Below are 18,205 nucleotides of genomic sequence, written 5' to 3' on the forward strand. Positions count from 1 at the left end.
TGTTCTATTACAATTTATTAATTCTGAACGTGTTGTGTCCATATTGCACCAAAATGCAACACTGCACTCCCTTGGGTCCAAAGGAAAAATCGTTTGGATGAACTGTTCTCAACATAATAAAAATGCAAACAGAAAGACATACAGAGATTCCTGCCTTTATTAGAGAGAAGAATATGTTCAGCCCCTCCCACCGAAGAAATTCAAAAAATGGTATTCAGACCAGCCCTAGTTTTTTAATTAAAAACACAACAAAAAGTACCGATGAGAGTACCGTTGAAGTACCGAATCAATAAGTGGCATCAATAGAAGTAGTAATACCGTTAAAACCTTAACGATACCCATCCCTAGGCATGCATTTTGTCCGGCGTGAGCCAAGGATCCTACGACGTAAGACACTTGAGCCTACGGTTTAGGAGATATGAGTGATTTTGTACTTTTCTCTGCTGTATCGACCGTCCTTGGTGCCTTGGTGACGAAGTTTCAAGTCTCTACGACTTGCAGTTTGGTCTGCACGATCAGTTTTACATGGAGACCGCTGATCTTTGGGCATTCTAACAATTACAATAGGGGCTCAAGCGTGTAGCTTATATAAAATATAATACATCTATTGATGCATTGTAGGATTTAAAAGTGAATCTGAATCACTGAATATTATTTGTCTAAAATGTCAGGGGATTGGTGTAGATATGAGGAAAGCTTTTGTAGTGCGTGTTTTTGTTTTTACTAACCTCTTTGAGATTAACCTGTGACTGATCCAACTTCTCCCTCCAACGTGTCTCCTCCTGCTCCACGCTGCTCTGTAGCCGCTGCAGGATTCCTTCCTGTGCACCCAACACCGACAAAACCCTCATTAACACCATCACTACACAACCCTCAGCCCACTGACTTTAACATACTGTCAGGTGTCACACATTCTGTTCTTTTAAAATCGCAGGCAGATGTCGTGAACACAACTCACCGTCTCTGCTAGGACTTTCTTGTACGTCTCACAATCTTTCTGTAGAACTTTCTGGGCCTCTTCAGCTTCCTTCAACTTTTCTGCTAAAGCCTGCCCCAAATAATAAGCAAAACTTTAAGTCTTCTGCATTGGACACAGTCTCTGGAAGATTTACAACGCGTCTGTACCTGGGCGTCTCCAGCTCCTGAGGCAGGAGCAGAAGTCACTTCTCTAGCCGAGCTCTCTCTTACGGATGTCTCAAACTTCTGTAGCCACTGCTGGTGGTTCTGCACAATCAGAATGTAAATGTATATTTGAGGATTACACTGTTAATGTAATGTACATTTCTGCACAGATGTGAATCCTGATTCAGTATATTAGGATGGAGAGGTGAAATTAATTATCTGTGCTTTCCCTGCACAACTTTGGTATAAAAAATACAAAATTTGCTTTGTGTGTGTATATTGCACCTGGTCGGTGGGCAGCGGCACGTGTGGCAAGAGTCTGTGCAGCAACACTCGGCATTCAGCCTCCGCTGACTCCAGCACTGTCTGATGCTCCTGTGGAAAAACACAGACCAAACAATCCATCAATCAAACTGCTTAAAACATGCTCCAATTACACTTCACACCACAAAAACTGTGCCCAGATCTGAAAAGCCAGTGGTGCTCCCCACCAAAAAGTGAAATATTTACCTAAAATCTTTGTTTTTTTTAAAGAAATTTCTCTCATTCTCTCTATAACTCATGAATTCATATGTAACCATTATAGCAAGTATGTGACCCTGGAGCACAAAACCAGTCTTAAGTAGCACAGGTATATTTGTAGCAATAGCCAACAATAATTTGTATGGGTGAAAATTATTGATTTTTCTTTTATGCCAAAAATCATTAGGATATTAAGTAAAAATCATGTTCCATAAAGATATTTCCTACCATAAATATACCAAAACTTAAAGGAACACTCCACTGTTTTTGGAAATAGGCTCATTTTCCAACTCCCCCCGAGTTAATAAGTTGATTTTTACCGTTTTGAAATCCATTCAGCCGTTCTCCTGTTCTGGCGATATCACTTTTAGCATAGCTTAGCATAGATCATTGAATCCTATTAGACCAATAGCATCGCGTTCAAAAATGACCAACGAGTTTCCATATTTGTTGTATTTAAAACTTGACTCCTCTCTTCAAATACCAAAACTCACTGGTCATTTTTGAACGTGATGCTATTGGTCTAACAGGATTCAATGATCTATGCTAAGCTATGCTAAAAGTGATATCGCCAGAACAGGAGAACGGCTGAATGGATTTCAAAATGATTAAAACTCAACTTATTAACTCGGGGGGAGTTGGAGAATGAGCCTATTTCCAAAAAAAGTGGAGTGTTCCTTTAATTCTTGATTAGTAATATGCAATGCAAAGAACTTCATTTGGACAATTTTTCAGTGATTTTCTTATTCTTATTTTTGTTTTTGCACCCTCAGATTCTTGATTTTCAAATAGACGTACCTCAGCCATATACTGTCCTAACATTAATGGAAAGCTTATTTTTTTCAGTTTTCAGATTATAAATCTTATTTTATTAAAATTTACCCATATGACTGGTTTTGAGGTCCAGGTTTACATATCATTGTAAAATACAACAAACAAACAAAAAACAAACCTTGGTCTACTTTTTCACCACAACACTTTAACCTCTACTCTTAACCCGTATAAACAAAAAAAAATATCTAAAACCCAGCACTGAATCAGAGTAACTCAAAAGAGAACTTTTGTTTTAAAACAATTGTAAAACACCATATATATACAAAAAGAAGCCAAAAAAATTCCAAAGAAAACCAATTATTAGAATTTATGGCCAACATATTACACTAAACATGTATACACCATATTAAATTAACCATGTACTTCAACAGGGTACCGCATTTCTAATGAAATGGGATATTTTAACAAAAAAAAAAATTCTGTCATTGATTACTCACCCTCCTGTCGTTCCAAACCCGTAAGACCTCCATTCATCTTTAGAACACAAATTGAGATATTTTTGATGAAATACGAGAGCTTTCTGACCCTGCATGGAAAGCAACCCAACTGACACATTCAAGGTTCAGAAAGGAAGTAAGGACATAGCTAAAGTATTCCATGTGACATCAGTGATTCAATTGTAATTTTATGAAGCTACAAGATCATTTTGTGCACAAAGAAATAAAAGTAATGACTTAATTCAACAATTTTTTCAACCTCTTCTGTCAGTCTTCAGTGCATGTTCATGACAGTACCACAACGTATATTTGTGGTGCTATTTTAACAATGTCTTTACTACCATTCTGCTGTCTATGGAGGGTCAGTAACTCTTGGATTATATCAAAAGTATCTTAATTTGTGTTCCGAAGATGAATGAAGGTCTTGCGGGTTTGGAACAACACGAGTAATTAATGACATAATTTTCATTATGGGGTGAACTATCCCTTTAAAGGATTAGTTCACTTCCATAAAAATGTACTGATAATTTACTCACCCCCTTGTCATCCAAGATGTTCATGTCTTAATTTCTTTATGACTGAAAAAATGTTTTTCGAAGAAAACATTTCAGGAATTTTCTCCATATAGTGGACTTCTATAGTGCCTGTGAGTTTGAACTTCCAAAATGCATTTTAAATGCAGCTTCGAAGGGCTCTAAATAATCCCAGCCGGGGAACAAGGTTCTTATCTATCGAAATGCTCACTTATCTTCTCAAAAAAAAAAAATTACAACTTATACACTTTTTAACCACAAATGCAGATCCGTATGCGTACTGTGTATTTCGATTCAAGACAGTTAGGGTATGTAAAAAACTCCCATCTCATTTTGTCCACCAACTTCAAAATCACCACTGTTTTAACTTTTTTTGGGAAAGGACGCTTGACCATCTTTGCACGATAACTTTGTAAACACTGGGTTGTTAATTCTGCAGCAATGTAGGGCAATTTTGAAGTTGGAGGTGAAAATAAGATGGGGTTTTGACATACCCTAACTGTATTAAACCAGAGTCGCATCGCACAGCTAGACAAGAAAAGCATTTGTGGTTTAAAAGTGTGTAAATTGCAAATCTTTTTAGAAAATAACCAATCGTTTCAATAAATAAGACTCTTCTTTTTCGGCTGTAATCATTTAGAGCTGCTAAACTGCGTTTTAGAAGTTCAAACTTGGGGGCACCATTGAAGTCCACTATACGGAGGAAATTCCAGAAATTTCTTCCTCAAAAAACAATTTCTTTATGGCTGAAGAAAGACAGACATGAACATCTTGGATGACAAGGAGAAGAGTAAATTATCTGTAAACTTTTGTATTGGAAGCGAACTAACCCTTTAATTGCAAGTTATCACATTTTGATTAAAGATTACAATTTCTTTGGAATAACATGCACTGTTGATCTTGCTAAACAATAATAAACTTAACTTGGTGAATTCTGTTTTCATATTTGCTTTTAGGGCCAAACAAAACCCTTTGTATTTTTTGGAACGTATTTAACTGAATTGAGCAGATCCAGAGAAGAGAGAGAAAAGAACATAAATCTGGTGTTTGCTGAGTTTGTCCAGCAGGTGCAAGGCTGGGATTCATACAGCTGGAGATAACTGAGAGCAGATGTCCATACACTGGACAGAACATGCCGTCCACTCGACTAGTGACAGCAGGCCGAGCCACAGCAGAATTACTCATGATGTAAGCAGGGTTAGTTATAGCTTGAGGACCGTTTATAGAGTCACTGGTTACTCTATGCCGTTACGCCTCGCTACATTTAGATCAGCGCTCAACCCCATGAAGGGGCAGGAGTTTCTAATTACTGACAGGTCTACACACCTGGCAGGAGAAGAATGATGGTGAGACTTTAAAATGTGTTGGGAAAGGGGAATACAGTATGGATCAAACTAATAAACACAAACACAAAAAAGTCTTTCTGTGAGTCTTCGGCTTTGGTCATTTTCTTCCTGATTTGCTTTCGTTGTTTCATAAATATATCTTCGGAATGATTGAGATAAGATTGAAACTGGTGCTGACTGAAAAGTGGAAATCATGTGGTGATCAGCATGCTGGGAAAGGAAATCAAGGGTGGTCAAATGACACTATGGGCATGAAATGACTAATCAAATAAAAAGAGGCTAAAAACATAGCTGCACACTCATTTCAGGTGTCTTGCTTGAAGCTATTTTTTAAAAAACACACAAAAGAGAATTTAAAAGCAAACAGCAAGATTCAGCCAAAATTTGTGCAAATTTCAAAGCAAGTTCGCAGCTTTTTACAGCTCTCAGCATGCAACATAGCGCATTAGTAGCATGCAGCTGAGCGGTTCAGACCTCTGAAATGAGTATGTAGCCATTCATGAGGCAGTTAATAAGGAATGAGAACTTCACTGGTCAATAAATGGCAGAGGCTTATTGGAGATGCTTTGATTTGACTCTAGAGTGAAGTAGTTTGGGAGTTGTGGTGCGAACCTTGACGCTCTTGGCGAGTTTTCCCTGAAGTATGGTCTCGGTGGCTGACAGCGCCTCCATAGCGCTCCAGTTTTTCTCCCGGAGCTCCTAGTCAGTTTCAGAGAAACACCACTTTCAGTTCAGCCTACACTCTTGCCAAACAAATGATTGCCCCATTCATTTTGTCATTTACAGAACCATGTATACAGTCCAAAGCACAACCTGGGCACTTCCACGTACCATTGTTTTACATCGACATTGAAGATGCACACACACACACACACACAAAAAATAAGTTCATAAACTAAAAAAAGTGGTTTATAAATGTTCATAGAAATTGAAATCCTTAATAATGAAGAATGGGAAAAAAAAGAAAATGTACCATGAAGAACATTTAGCTAAAAAGCAGTGGAACAAATGCAAGATATGTTAACAATTTACACCATACTGTACCTAAATTAAATGAATAAACTAAAATAAAAAATAAATATACAAAATAAAAAAAAATAAAAAAAAAAATATATATATATATATTAAAAAAATATGTACACTAGTGCTTCTAGACCATCTAAATCAGTGTTTCTCAACCTTTTGACCTTATGTGAAGACACCATGATTTTTTTTTAAATGTACAAAAATGCCCATAGTAATTTACATACAGTTGAAGTCAAAAGTTTTTCTACACCTAGCAGAATCTGCAAAATGTTAACTATTTTACCAAAATGACAGTGATTATACAAAATGCATGTTATTTTTTTTATTTAGTACTGACCTGAATAAGCTTTGATATAAAAGACATTTACATATATACCTAAGAGAAATTTATAAAAATTACCCTGTTCTAAAGTTTACATACACTTGATTCTTAATTCTTGATTCTTTTTTTTTGTTTTGTGATAGTTGTTCACGAGTTCCTTGTTTGCCCTGAACAGTTAAACTGCTCACTGTTCTTCAGAAAAATCTTTCAGTTCCCACAAATTCTTTGGTTTTTCAGCATTTTTGTGTATTTGAACCCTTTCTAACAATTACTATATTTTGAGATTCATCTTTTCACACTGAGGACAACTGAGGGACTCATATGCAACTATTAGAGAAGGTTCAAACGCTCAATGATGCTTCAGAAAGAAAACATGAGGCATTAATGTCTTCTGGAAAACATGTCAATATCTTCTGTAGCTTCTGAATAAATGAAATAAACGGAAAAAAAAAAAAGAACAATTTACCTATTCATTCTGTTCAAAAGTTTACACACCTGGCTTGCATCAGTGAGCATTTCAACCTTCTGTAATATTTGCATATGAGTCCCTCAGTTGTCCTCAGATGGATCTCAAAATCATACAGTCATTGTTGGAAAGGGTTCAAATACACAAAAAATGCTGAAAAACCAAAGAATTTGTGGGACCGGAGGGATTTTTTTGAATAACAATGGACAGTTTAACTGTTCAGGACAAAGAAAGGACTCATGAACAACTATCACTAAGAAAAATAATTCAGGTAACAATCAAGTCTATGTAAACTTTTGAACGGGGATTTTTTTTATAAATTCAACTATTATTTTCTCTTGTGGACTATATGTAAATGTCTTTTATGTGAATACTAAATAAGAAGGCTCATACATAATGCATCTTATTTTTTTATTTTGGTAAAATAATTAACATTTTGTAGATTCTGACTGAACTGAAACTTTTTTTTTTTTTCAGGTGCAGAAATCACACTTCTAAAATTAGGCTCTCATATATCCAGGTTAACTGTAGACCAGGGGTGCCCAACCCTGTTCCTGGAGAGCTACCTACTTGCAGACTTTAGTTCCAGCCCTGCTCCAACACAGCTGTCTGTAATTATTAAGTGCTACCTAAGAGATTAATTAGCTGGTTCAGGTGTGTTTGATCAGGGTTGGAGCTGAACTTTGTAGGATGGTAGATCTCCAGGAACAGGGTTAGGCACCCCTGCTCTAGACAGTGGGAATCCAGTTTTTCAAAAGAAAAAAAAGAAGTTAAGAGGGTGAATATAAAACAGATTATTTTAATACCTTTTTTCTTTTAATTTAAAGCATTATAAGTCACAATGATGCCCCCTAGAAGTTTGCTACGGCCTCTTGGTTGAGACCCGAATCTGACTTCCTTCTCAATGTTTTCTTTCATAACAATATCAGATGTGATTTGGAAGTTTGTATGCAATGTTTTGTCAAGTTAAACAATTATTTCTTACTATATTTCTTAAATGTGTTTAGTCATTTTTAGCCAACACAACAGTGATCTCAGAATTTATACTGCCACCTATCAGTGAGGATGTAGAAAAAGGATGTTACCATTCTAGGAATTCCCTATTATAATATAATATAATTCCCTATTATAAACCTAGTAGCTTTTGGCTAAACATCTAAAAACAAAGGGGAGAAAACAATGTAGAAAAAAACCTTCTGAGTCACTGACATTACAATATTATGTGAGCGCATCTAATTTTCATGGATGAAGGTCACACCTGAATATAGGAGCCACCAAGTTTGTACCTTTAAATATTATAAACAAATATGACACATTTAAAAAAAAATTACGACAATCTCTGGCACTACATCTCTTTGAAGCACATAAGTATCACTAACACTTCAAACCTCCAACATCATTCGTAATTTGAAGGGAATTTCTCAGAGGTTCAGGGACACACAACATCTGGTCAGGTCTACAGAGCTGCCATTCACATTCAAGTCACCTGCTTTACATGCTCATTAGCAAGTGCATTAGATAAGAAAAGCTAAAGTCTGGTTGCTTCTCCCTTTTCTACGGGAAAGAAGCTGCAAAAGACTCATCTTTGCTTAACTTACGTTGTTCTTCTTACGATGAAGCTCCACCGATTCCCTCAACTCAAGCAGCTCTTCCTGAAGTTCAGATAGCCGCTTGTCCTTCTCTGCCAGCCTGAAAAAAAAAGACACAGAGCAGAATGTGTGTATTATGCTGGTGCGATAGGCCTTTATATTGAAGTATGATTGAGATCATCAATACATAAGTGAATATAAATCTTACGCTGTTAATAATTCCTTGCTGGGAGCTGCTGAAACAGTTTGCTTTGGGAAAAGGAGACACACAAATTATTATGTCAATGTAAAATGCAAACTGAATGTCAAAATGTCAACACATGTACCTGACATAAATCTAGTGTTTTACATTAATAGTTGGTTATAGTTGTTTGTTGCATCTGATATGAATTTCTTAGCACTCTCACCTGTTGCTGTTGAGTTTGCTTCTCCAGTTCTCTCTGCAGTCTCTCAACATCCTGTTCCTTGGCGGTCACCCTATTATATACACATCTGCATTATTGATCTGTACTCAACACTGATTTTGTCTGGGTAGCTCTAAAAGAATCTTGTCCAACATAATAACTGTACCGTGTCAATTCACAGCCAAAGATTATAGAAAAACATCCCATAGCTATAATTGGTGTCACAACTTCAAGGTTTTGTAAATGTAATATTCTCAAATATGATATCAATTATGACTAATGGAACCAAATTTGAGATCAACTTTGGAAAAGGCTGGGTGATATGGCTAAACGTATTAAGTCATATTCATTTTTCTATATTATTCAATACCATCCAAATATTTGTTTCATACCATTAATAGAAAAGGAAATATTTCATCTGTTGGCTAGACCTTGAAAATGAATGTGCACATAATATTGTTTATCTACAAGAAAACTCCAATTTGGGCCCAAAAAAATCGATTAACTGTTTTTATATACTGTTTTAGTACAAATTTATCATCAAAAATTGTGTATAATTGAATTAAATTCATAATACTCAGTTTAATCATTCTTTTAAAAAGTAATCAAATGAAAAATAACAATTTACAAAGAAACATTACAATTTTATTTTACATACAGGGTTCGTACAGATAATGTAAAATGAAATTCCAGGACTTTCAATGACCTTTCAAACCCAACTTTTTTGATTTTCAAGGACTTTAATCAGTGATCTCACTTATCAAACAAATGTCTTGTTTTCTAAATTCTAAAAAAAAAACATAGATAAATAAAAATATACTAATAAAAAATGGCCAAAAAAGTGAAGCACGTGCAAAGTATCACTACTAAAGTATTACAATGTATACTACACTTTTACTATAGTAAAACCACTGTTAGTTTTCTTCAGGGAACTGCATTTGTGCAAAGTTTTTTTTTTTTTTTTTGAAACTGTACTGCCTTAATGGTTTGATGTTTTCTACCATTTAAGAAAAAAGAAATCAGAAAAAAGATTCACAAAATGAACCTAAAATCCTGATCTGAAACAAATAATTCATGATCCGCACTCTAAATAATCATTTGCGGACCATCATTTTCAGATAAGGACTGCGTGGATCACAAATCATTTGACTTAGATCGGGACTTCAAAATCGCAAATCATCTGATTTGTGTCATTCAATTTGCAAATTGATTCAACCCATTCTGATCTAAATCAATTTGCGAATCAGTAGATTTAGATCTGAACTTCAGAGCGTGCATCGCAAATCATTTGAAGTCCAGCTACAAAACAAATAATTTGCGAACCGATTGGAGCACTTCGAAACTGTGAATCACTTTGCCACGCAATGATTTATCAGATTCAGATTTTTGAAAAGCGATGTCGAAATTCGAAAATAAATGTTTTTTTTATTTGATCTGGTTTTTGCTAGTGAATGGCTTAAAAAGAATGATCAAAGTCATAAGTTTTAATCATTTTGAGCGATTTCAGCATTAATGACCCACTCATTTAATTTGGTTCATCTGTTCCTCCTTTTCGCGTCTTCAGCCATGTTTACACGACATTGTCAGTATTACAACTGGCTTACTTCACTAGGTTTATGACATTAACTGAAAAAGATAGATAGATAGATATTTTGTCTTTTAATAATTCAAGCACTTTTCAAGTACCTCCAGGAATATTGCTTTTATCAAGGGTTTTCCAGGCCTTACATTTTAATAAGTCAAATTTAAACTTGTACGAACCCTGTACATAAAACCAATTTTACTTCTGTAATGTTATGAATTTCGCATTACAAAAAGATGTTACTTGATTTCTTATGTTGGGATTTAAGGAGAAGTTCACTTGCAGAACAACTATTCACAGATAATGTACTCACCCCCTTGTCATAGATGTTCATGTCTTTCTTTCTTCAGTTGTAAAGTAATTATGTTTTTTGAGGAAAACATTTGAGGATCTTTCTCCATATAGCTGACTTCTATGGTGCCTTCCGAAATGCAGTTTAAATGCGGCTTCAAACTATCCCAAATGCTGTTGTAAACGATCGCAACCAAGGAATAAGGGTCTTATCTAGCGAAATTACAGTTTTTTTTTTGTTTGTTTACAATTTCTATACTTCTTAACCTCAAATGCTCGTCTTGTCTTGCTCTGCCTGAACTCTGTTTTCTCCAGTTCAAGACAGTTAGGGTATGTCGAAAAACTCCCATCTTATTTTCTCCCTCAACTTCAAAAATCATCCTACATCGCTGCAAAAGTACCGACCCAGTGTTTGCAAAGTGAACAAGCAAAGGAGATCAAACACCCTTAACAAAAAAGGTAAAACAGCGATGTAGGATGATTTCAAAGTTGAGTGAGAAAATGAGATTGGAGTTTTTCTCTTTTATTTCCAGTTCAAGACAGAGCAAGACAAGATGCGTTTGAGGTTAAAAAGTAAATAAATTGTGATTGTTAAAAAAAAGAAAAGAAAAAAAAATCGTTTAGCTAGATAAGACCTTTCATCCTCAGCTAGAATTGTTTACAACCGTATTTGGGATCGCTTGAAGCCGCATTTAAACTGCATTTTGGAAGTTCAAACTCGCGGGCACCAGTGTTGTTTTTGACAACCATCTTAGATTTAGTCTTAGTCTTATGGACTAAAATGGTTATTAGTTTTAGTCAAATTTTAGTCACTTCTATATGTGATCGTTTTAGTCCAATTTTAGTCGACGAAAAGTCAAAAAGGTTTTAGTCTAGTTTTAGTCAAAAAAAGGGGAAAAAGTAGTCTTTTAAGAAATTAATGTAGGTCAGTAAGTATTTTGCTGTTGGGTAGTGTCACTTGTAAGTTCTGAAAATAGCAGATCTATAGTTCAACACAATGTGAGCTTCCGGATCAACTATTTTTACCAATAATTACAATAATGAAGGAATGTTTTAAAACATAAAAGACAAACAAGGATGGAATGCTAAAACGGCTTGCCATAGTAGTATGGCAAAGAGTATTTAATGCTAAAACGGCTTGCCATAGCAGCAGATATTTTTCGCTTTTAATTGGCATGCACAATAAGCAGAAATGTCATGCATTTTAAACGCCTGACGGACCACCCACTAACATTTTCGTCTATTCTCGTCTCGTCAACGAAAACTCACACACGTCTCGTCATGTTTTAGTCATCAACGAGCCAATTTTATCTCGTCAACGTCTCGTTATCGTCATGGAAAAAAGTGGCGTCAACGAAATGATTTCGTCATCGTCATCGTTGACGAAAACAACACTGCTCGCGGGCACCATAGAAGTCAACCATATGGAGAAAAATCCTGAAATGTCTTCCTCAAAAAACACATTTTTCCAACTGAAGAAAAAAAGACCTGAACATCTTGGATGACAAAGGGGTGAGTACATTATCTGTAAATTTTTGTTCTGGAAGTGAACAGACCACATGATAGGAGTGATACATACTGAGCATGAAGCTCCTGGATTTCAGCATTTAAGTCTGAGTTTTTAGACTCCTGAGTTTCTCTGCTCCTCAGCTGGGCAAGTTCAGTATTTAGAGTCTCCACCTGCTGTTGTAGATCCTATGAACACACACACATAAACCTTTAATACATCATGCCAACAGATGAGCACAGATTGTTCAAGAGCTATGAATCGTATAATAAACTGAACACACTTACCTCCAATGCCTTCTTTCTCTCCGATTCTTTGTTCATCGCTGACTGCAAACTTTCCTCAACTGACCGAATTTTTTCATCCTTCTGCTGAATTCTGATCAAATCAAAAAGTTGAATTATTTCAGCACTCATGAAATAGTTTCTCCCTTTAGAACTCACATTTTATGCGGTTTCTAAATGTTTTCAAACAATAGCATGCATCCTGCAGCTTGCACATAAAAACTCTCTTTGTGGCAGTTTGTAAATATTACATGTGATATAAAAAAAATCCCCAGGCTTTCTTTCCATATTTCACACACAAACACAGAAAATGCATGTTACATTACTGTGTGACTGATAACTAAAATTGAACTAATCACACATCTTTACTTTGTATTTAAAGCAGAAAAAGCAAAAAAAAAAAAAAAAAAAAAAAAAGCATTACCCATATGGCTGTCTGATATTAATTTTAATTTAGTGACTTTAAAATTTATATGAGGTGTATTTTTCAGCTGTGGTGAATGCTTTGCCTAAAGAGTTTAGTATGTCATTTGTTCTTGTTGAAACATGGGCGGCAATAACCTCTCAAGCTGAAAATGTGCCCCACTCTGGCCCTGGTTGTGACTATGTAACTTACTTTTGCTGTAGCTCTTCTAGTGTCGTTTCTGACATTGCCTGGAAAAATGTGATGGAAAGAAACAGGAAGAATGTGAGTGGGCAGCTTTGGCAGGCATTAATCACAATACACTCTCTTTCCTCCACAAACTATGCCTGTGTGGTACTCGTTACCTGTTCTGTAGTCTGCTTCTGTACCTCTTCCAGTTGCTGTTTCAAACTTTCATGCTCATTTTTGACTGCCTGTTAAACAAATAAGCGTATGTTAAAAGATCCATTCACCAAAACAAATTTAAACAGGTGAGAACAGATTATGCTTTAGCTAGTTTTCAAATAATATACATAATATAAAGATAAGGATTAGGAAGTAAATTTGAACTGTATTTTTGTTCACCTTCAGTTCATCTTCCTTATTGGCCACCTGAATAAGGCTGGACTCCAACAAGTTCTCCACCATTCTAACTTTCTCATCACGCTGCTGAAGGCTAAAGACATATAATACAACACGCATTAATTAATGATCTTTAATAAACAACAAGTGTCATTGCGTTTATACTGAAAAATTAGTTTTTTCTCCACACAAACGTATTACAAACTTTCCAAATGTTACTTAGAAATGCAAAATTATAACTTTAAATCATACACTGCCGTTCAAAAGTTTGGGATCAGAACGATTTTGAATGGTTTTTAAAAAAGATCTTTGTGCTCACCAAGGCTGCTTATACTTGATCAGAAATACATATTTATATATATTTAAAATAGTGGTTTTCTATTTTAATACACTTTAAAATACAATTTATTCTTCTGATGCAAAGCCAAATTTTTAGCATCATTACTCTAGTATACAGTGTCACATGATCCTTCAGAAATCATTTCAATATGCTATTTATTATCAATGTTGGAAACTGCTGTGCTGCCTGATATTTTTTTCTGGAATCTGTGATACTTTTTCACATTCTTCTGATGAACAGAAAAATAAAAAGAACTGCATTAATTTAAAATAAAAATCGTTTGTAACATACAGAACCATTAAAAAGTTTGGGGTCACTAATTAAATATTTTTATTCAGCAAGGATGTGTTCATTAAGAAAAAGTAATAGAAAAGACTGTTTAGAAGATTGTTTAACTTTTTATTCATCGAAGAATCCTAAAAAAAAAAAAAATTGCACCACAACTGTTTTCAACATTGATAATGAATCAGTATATTAGAATGATTTCTGAAGGAAAGTGACAGTGAAGATTTGAGTAATGGCTGATGAAAATTCAGCTTTGCATCACAGAAACAAATTGTATTTTGAAGTATATTAAGATAGGAATCTATTATTTTAAATTGCAATAATATTTAATAATAAAATACTAAATCTTACTGATCCCAAACTTTAGAATTTCAATGTACTTCATTTAATTAGAAATTTAATTAAGGAATCTCTTAACTTCAAAAGTGTCTACATATTTTCATATTATTAAATTCACAACTTACATATATTTTAATCTTTTTTTAAACAGACCTCAATTTATTTAATTGAGATCAAAATGTATAGCTTTTGTTGTAAATGCATGATTATAATGCTGTTAATCCATTTGTAATAATGTTGAAGTTTAGTTAACTTTTTTTGGTTACTATTTTAAATATTACTAATACAGATTTTTAATATTGGATATAAAATATAATTGTTTAACTATTGTCCAAGTTTAATTTACTTTTTGTCAAAATTCTTATTTTAAATAGTATTGTTAATAATCTATAATACTATCGATACCCTGAAATGTTTAAAAAATGTTTAATTTACAGTCAAACCAAAATATATTCAGATACCTTCAACATTTCTTACATTATCACAGTTTAGAAAATGGTAATAAAATATGACAAGAACTCAAGAGTTAATCTGTGTCAGACCAAACTCATTTTGATAATGTCAGATAACTTTGATAGAAAGGTATGTAACAAAACATGGTCAGGTCAAAGTGTCAAATCAAAATTTTGGTCCCAAATTTGTATCAATTTAACTTGTAGTCCACTGTAAGAAGAACTTGTGTATAATATGTCAGTTTACTTTATTTTGCAATCCTCACTCACATAAATGAACTATAGTGTTCTAAACCCACTAGTAAATAAATATCAAAAATTATATCTGGTGTCTGAATAATTTTTAGTTTGACTCTAACTTACATTTTTTGGATATTTTCTTTATTATTGATATAGATTTTTAACATCTGCCATAACATGAAAATACTTGGGTTACCAGTCTTAGCTAGATTTTTTTATCTCAATATAGCCCTAGTGCAAACTGTATTTTATTTTATATACGTCTAACCAATTTCAATACACTTACCTCTGCTTAAGTTGTTCCATGGATACAGCCTGGGAAAAGAGAAGACAAGACAGTAGCGTGCGTTAACTTAAACATATATTAATGGATTAGTGGAAAGAAAAGCAACTGAAGGCTAACCTGCTCAGAAATCTGTGCCTGCAGATTCTGGAAGTCTGTCTTCAATGTCAGGTTCTCATTGTGTATGGCCTGCAGAGGGCAGAGAGAGCCGTGAGTTCACTACACAGAGGAAATCACACTTCGGTTTAACGGATGACAGTGGCGACACTTGCCTGCATTTTCGTCTCCTTGCCGGCGCTGCTGCTCCTCTCAGCATTAAGTGAATCTTCTAGACTCTTTCTCTGTAGCTCTTTTTCAGCCAGCCTAATGAGAGACACATGCAAGATAACGTATAATGAGGTTTAAGACAGCTGACCGCCTTAAGCTGTGGGCTAACCATGTGAGGCGTGATAAAGCACCAAGTGATAAATCCGTTCCATGTTAGGACCTTTGGCTGAAAGTAGAAGGTCTTATTGGTGCAAATTTAATTCTACATAGCTGTATATTAAACAACTAATTCTGTACTGTCTAATAAGCTAATACTTTATTGCTTCACATAGCATTTTACTTGTCGCTGAAAATTGACTTGTCAGGATGTAGAGTCAGGCCTGTTTCACACCACATGCAATCATCAGCACCATGCAAGTGAAGCAGCAATAAAGCCCATGTCATGCTTTTACCTAGTAATATCAGGGCTAAACAAAATCGTAGCAGCTAACCTTTAGCTGTAGGCATGAAGTGTTAAACAAAATGTTTTTGTCATTATTTAAAAAAAGGATTGTAGCACTATATTATTGTTTAATGTGAAGGTGCATGCTAGGGTTGCCAGGTTGTCACAACAAAACCCGGCCAATTGCATTTTGAGGGGGGTCCCCGTTAAAAAAACGTGTTTGGGGTGTAAAATAGACACTTTTTGTCGGGGTTACCCTGGGAAATTCACATTCCAGGGGTTGAATATGACGTTATTGGGGTAGTTTCAACCCACACAAAAACAACTGCGAACTTGGCAACACAGATGGTAGTGCTCGCTAACTTGCTCAAGTACTCCTCTCTGTGCCAATCACAACAGACTTGGCCAGCTGACCAATCAGAGCAGAGTAGGCTTATGGAAGGGAGGGGTTACAGACATTATGCTCAAAACTTATACGAAAGAACCGTACTGTGCATAAATGTATATTCTGGGAAAATTTAAATGCTTTCTGACCTTAGATGCATTTTAATCTGTTGAAGGGAACTCCAGCACAATATTAGGACACTTTAAAATACCATATGACCTGCTCTTTAAATACAAAGATAATTTGAATATTACAGTGTTTTAGTTTTATTAGCTGGGATAATTTATTATTTAAAAATTAAATAAATAGAAAAAAAAACTACTTTAAAAGCTTGAGGTCAGCAAGCTTTTAAATAATAATATTACTAATAATATTCTGTAAATATGCATTTTGATCAAAAGTCACAGTAGTATTGTTACAAAACAAATCGTTATTTTAAATAAATAGTATTGTTTTAAACTTTCTATTATATAAAAAAAAAACTCCTTAGAAAACCTTGTGGTTTCGGCACAATTGTTTTCAACATTGATCATTTTTTAACAAGAAGTCATTATATTAGAATTAGAATATTTCTGAAGGATCATGTGACACTGAAGACTGGAGTAATGATGCTGAAAATTCAGCTTTGCATCACAGGAATACATTACATTTAAATGCAAGTCATTTTAAAGTTTAATAATATTTACTGTTTTGAAGAAAATGTACAAAAAAAACAATAAATAACTTTCCAACTGTAATGTACATATAGTATGCTGACTGTTTTAATACTTTAATACAAATTTTAATGGGGCTTTTCCCCCCTTCTTATAATTAGTGGGCAGTTTATTTGCAAAAAACCTCCTTAAAAGATTTGAATTCACTCGGATGTATTTAAGAAGTGCTGTTCACATGTCACTGCAACTGCATCAAATAACGTATGAATACTTTGCATTAGAAATCCCTATATCACATATGTGACACTGGACCAAAAAAAAAATCAGTCATAAGGGTCTTTTTTTTTTTTCAAATCTGAAAGCTGAGTAAATAAGATTGATGTATGGTTTGTTAGGATAAGACAATATTCGGCCGAGATACAATAATTTGAAAATCACCACTTACATGTGCAGTGTGAAACAGGCCTTAGTTTGTGCAAAACCATAAAAAAAAGACGTGTCGAGGCGATCACTTACAGTTTTTGAAGCTCGTCGAAATGTGATACTGTTGCAGCCTAAGAGAAGGAACAAAGAAATGACTCTTAAACATGACTGTCCACCAGCAAGCAGAGACAGATTCACCTTTATCCAGCAACCCACACACATACCTGAGTGTTGAGCTGAGTCTGAAGATTATCTATCTGAACTTTCAGTGTTTTGTTTTCCTTAAGAAGATCCTGCAAACAACAGTATTGTGAGATGCTCAGCAGACATTTAACATGCTTCCATGCTTCTTTAGAGTATTGTGACTCCTTAGGTACCTGAACTTGTTCCTGCAATTGGTCGTCAGGCTGCATGGTGTGCTGCGACGCCTCCAACAGCTGCCTGACCTGCTGCTCCAGCTGCATGGCCTTCTTCTGCTCCTGCTCTTTAAAGATGAGCGTGTCTGTCAGGCTGCTGTGGAGAGTCTGGATCTCCTTGTTTTTGCTGGTCATCTCGCTCTCCACAGCCATCAGCTGATTCTGCAGATCTGTGAGGACACAGGAGAAGCTGGTTAAGTGGCTTGTGCAGAACACTTGGTGTCTGTAAGATTGTGTGTGTTTCTACCTTGTTTAGCAGCCCCAAGCTTTTCTCTCTCTGCACTCACATTGTGCAAATAGTTCTGCAGCTCTTCCCAACTACGTTTCGCATCCTGCGACAAAAGATACAAAACAGTTTTAGCTCAATAGGGTTGGGGATTAAGTAGCCAAATGTAGTAACGCTACAAACAGATATTACATTTTAGAGACA

The 18,205-nt window shown here is 35.1% G+C and overlaps 1 protein-coding gene across 4 annotated transcripts in view; it reads right to left on the bottom strand.

Annotated features, from left to right (window-relative positions):
- The window catches only part of ktn1 (kinectin 1), a 58,115-nt gene that overhangs the window by 13,345 nt on the left and 26,565 nt on the right, over positions 1 to 18,205 (bottom strand). For 3 of the 4 annotated variants that reach the window (XM_073826470.1, XM_073826471.1, XM_073826469.1), the window contains exons 10-29: positions 18,023 to 18,107; positions 17,737 to 17,945; positions 17,584 to 17,652; positions 17,453 to 17,490; positions 15,462 to 15,552; positions 15,310 to 15,378; positions 15,193 to 15,221; positions 13,254 to 13,344; positions 13,034 to 13,102; positions 12,882 to 12,919; positions 12,269 to 12,359; positions 12,054 to 12,169; positions 8,605 to 8,674; positions 8,406 to 8,446; positions 8,207 to 8,297; positions 5,407 to 5,493; positions 1,408 to 1,497; positions 1,126 to 1,224; positions 959 to 1,048; positions 729 to 821 (exon numbers count right to left, since the gene is read on the bottom strand). In XM_073826470.1, coding sequence (XP_073682571.1) covers positions 729 to 821; positions 959 to 1,048; positions 1,126 to 1,224; positions 1,408 to 1,497; positions 5,407 to 5,493; positions 8,207 to 8,297; positions 8,406 to 8,446; positions 8,605 to 8,674; positions 12,054 to 12,169; positions 12,269 to 12,359; positions 12,882 to 12,919; positions 13,034 to 13,102; positions 13,254 to 13,344; positions 15,193 to 15,221; positions 15,310 to 15,378; positions 15,462 to 15,552; positions 17,453 to 17,490; positions 17,584 to 17,652; positions 17,737 to 17,945; positions 18,023 to 18,107 — 1,656 coding nt within the window. The remainder of the gene's footprint in view (positions 1 to 728; positions 822 to 958; positions 1,049 to 1,125; positions 1,225 to 1,407; positions 1,498 to 5,406; positions 5,494 to 8,206; positions 8,298 to 8,405; positions 8,447 to 8,604; positions 8,675 to 12,053; positions 12,170 to 12,268; positions 12,360 to 12,881; positions 12,920 to 13,033; positions 13,103 to 13,253; positions 13,345 to 15,192; positions 15,222 to 15,309; positions 15,379 to 15,461; positions 15,553 to 17,452; positions 17,491 to 17,583; positions 17,653 to 17,736; positions 17,946 to 18,022; positions 18,108 to 18,205) is intronic. The other variant, XM_073826472.1, reaches the window with a different exon arrangement.

Source organism: Garra rufa, chromosome 21 (genome assembly GCF_049309525.1).
Source record: "Garra rufa chromosome 21, GarRuf1.0, whole genome shotgun sequence".
Lineage (NCBI taxonomy): Eukaryota > Metazoa > Chordata > Actinopteri > Cypriniformes > Cyprinidae > Garra > Garra rufa.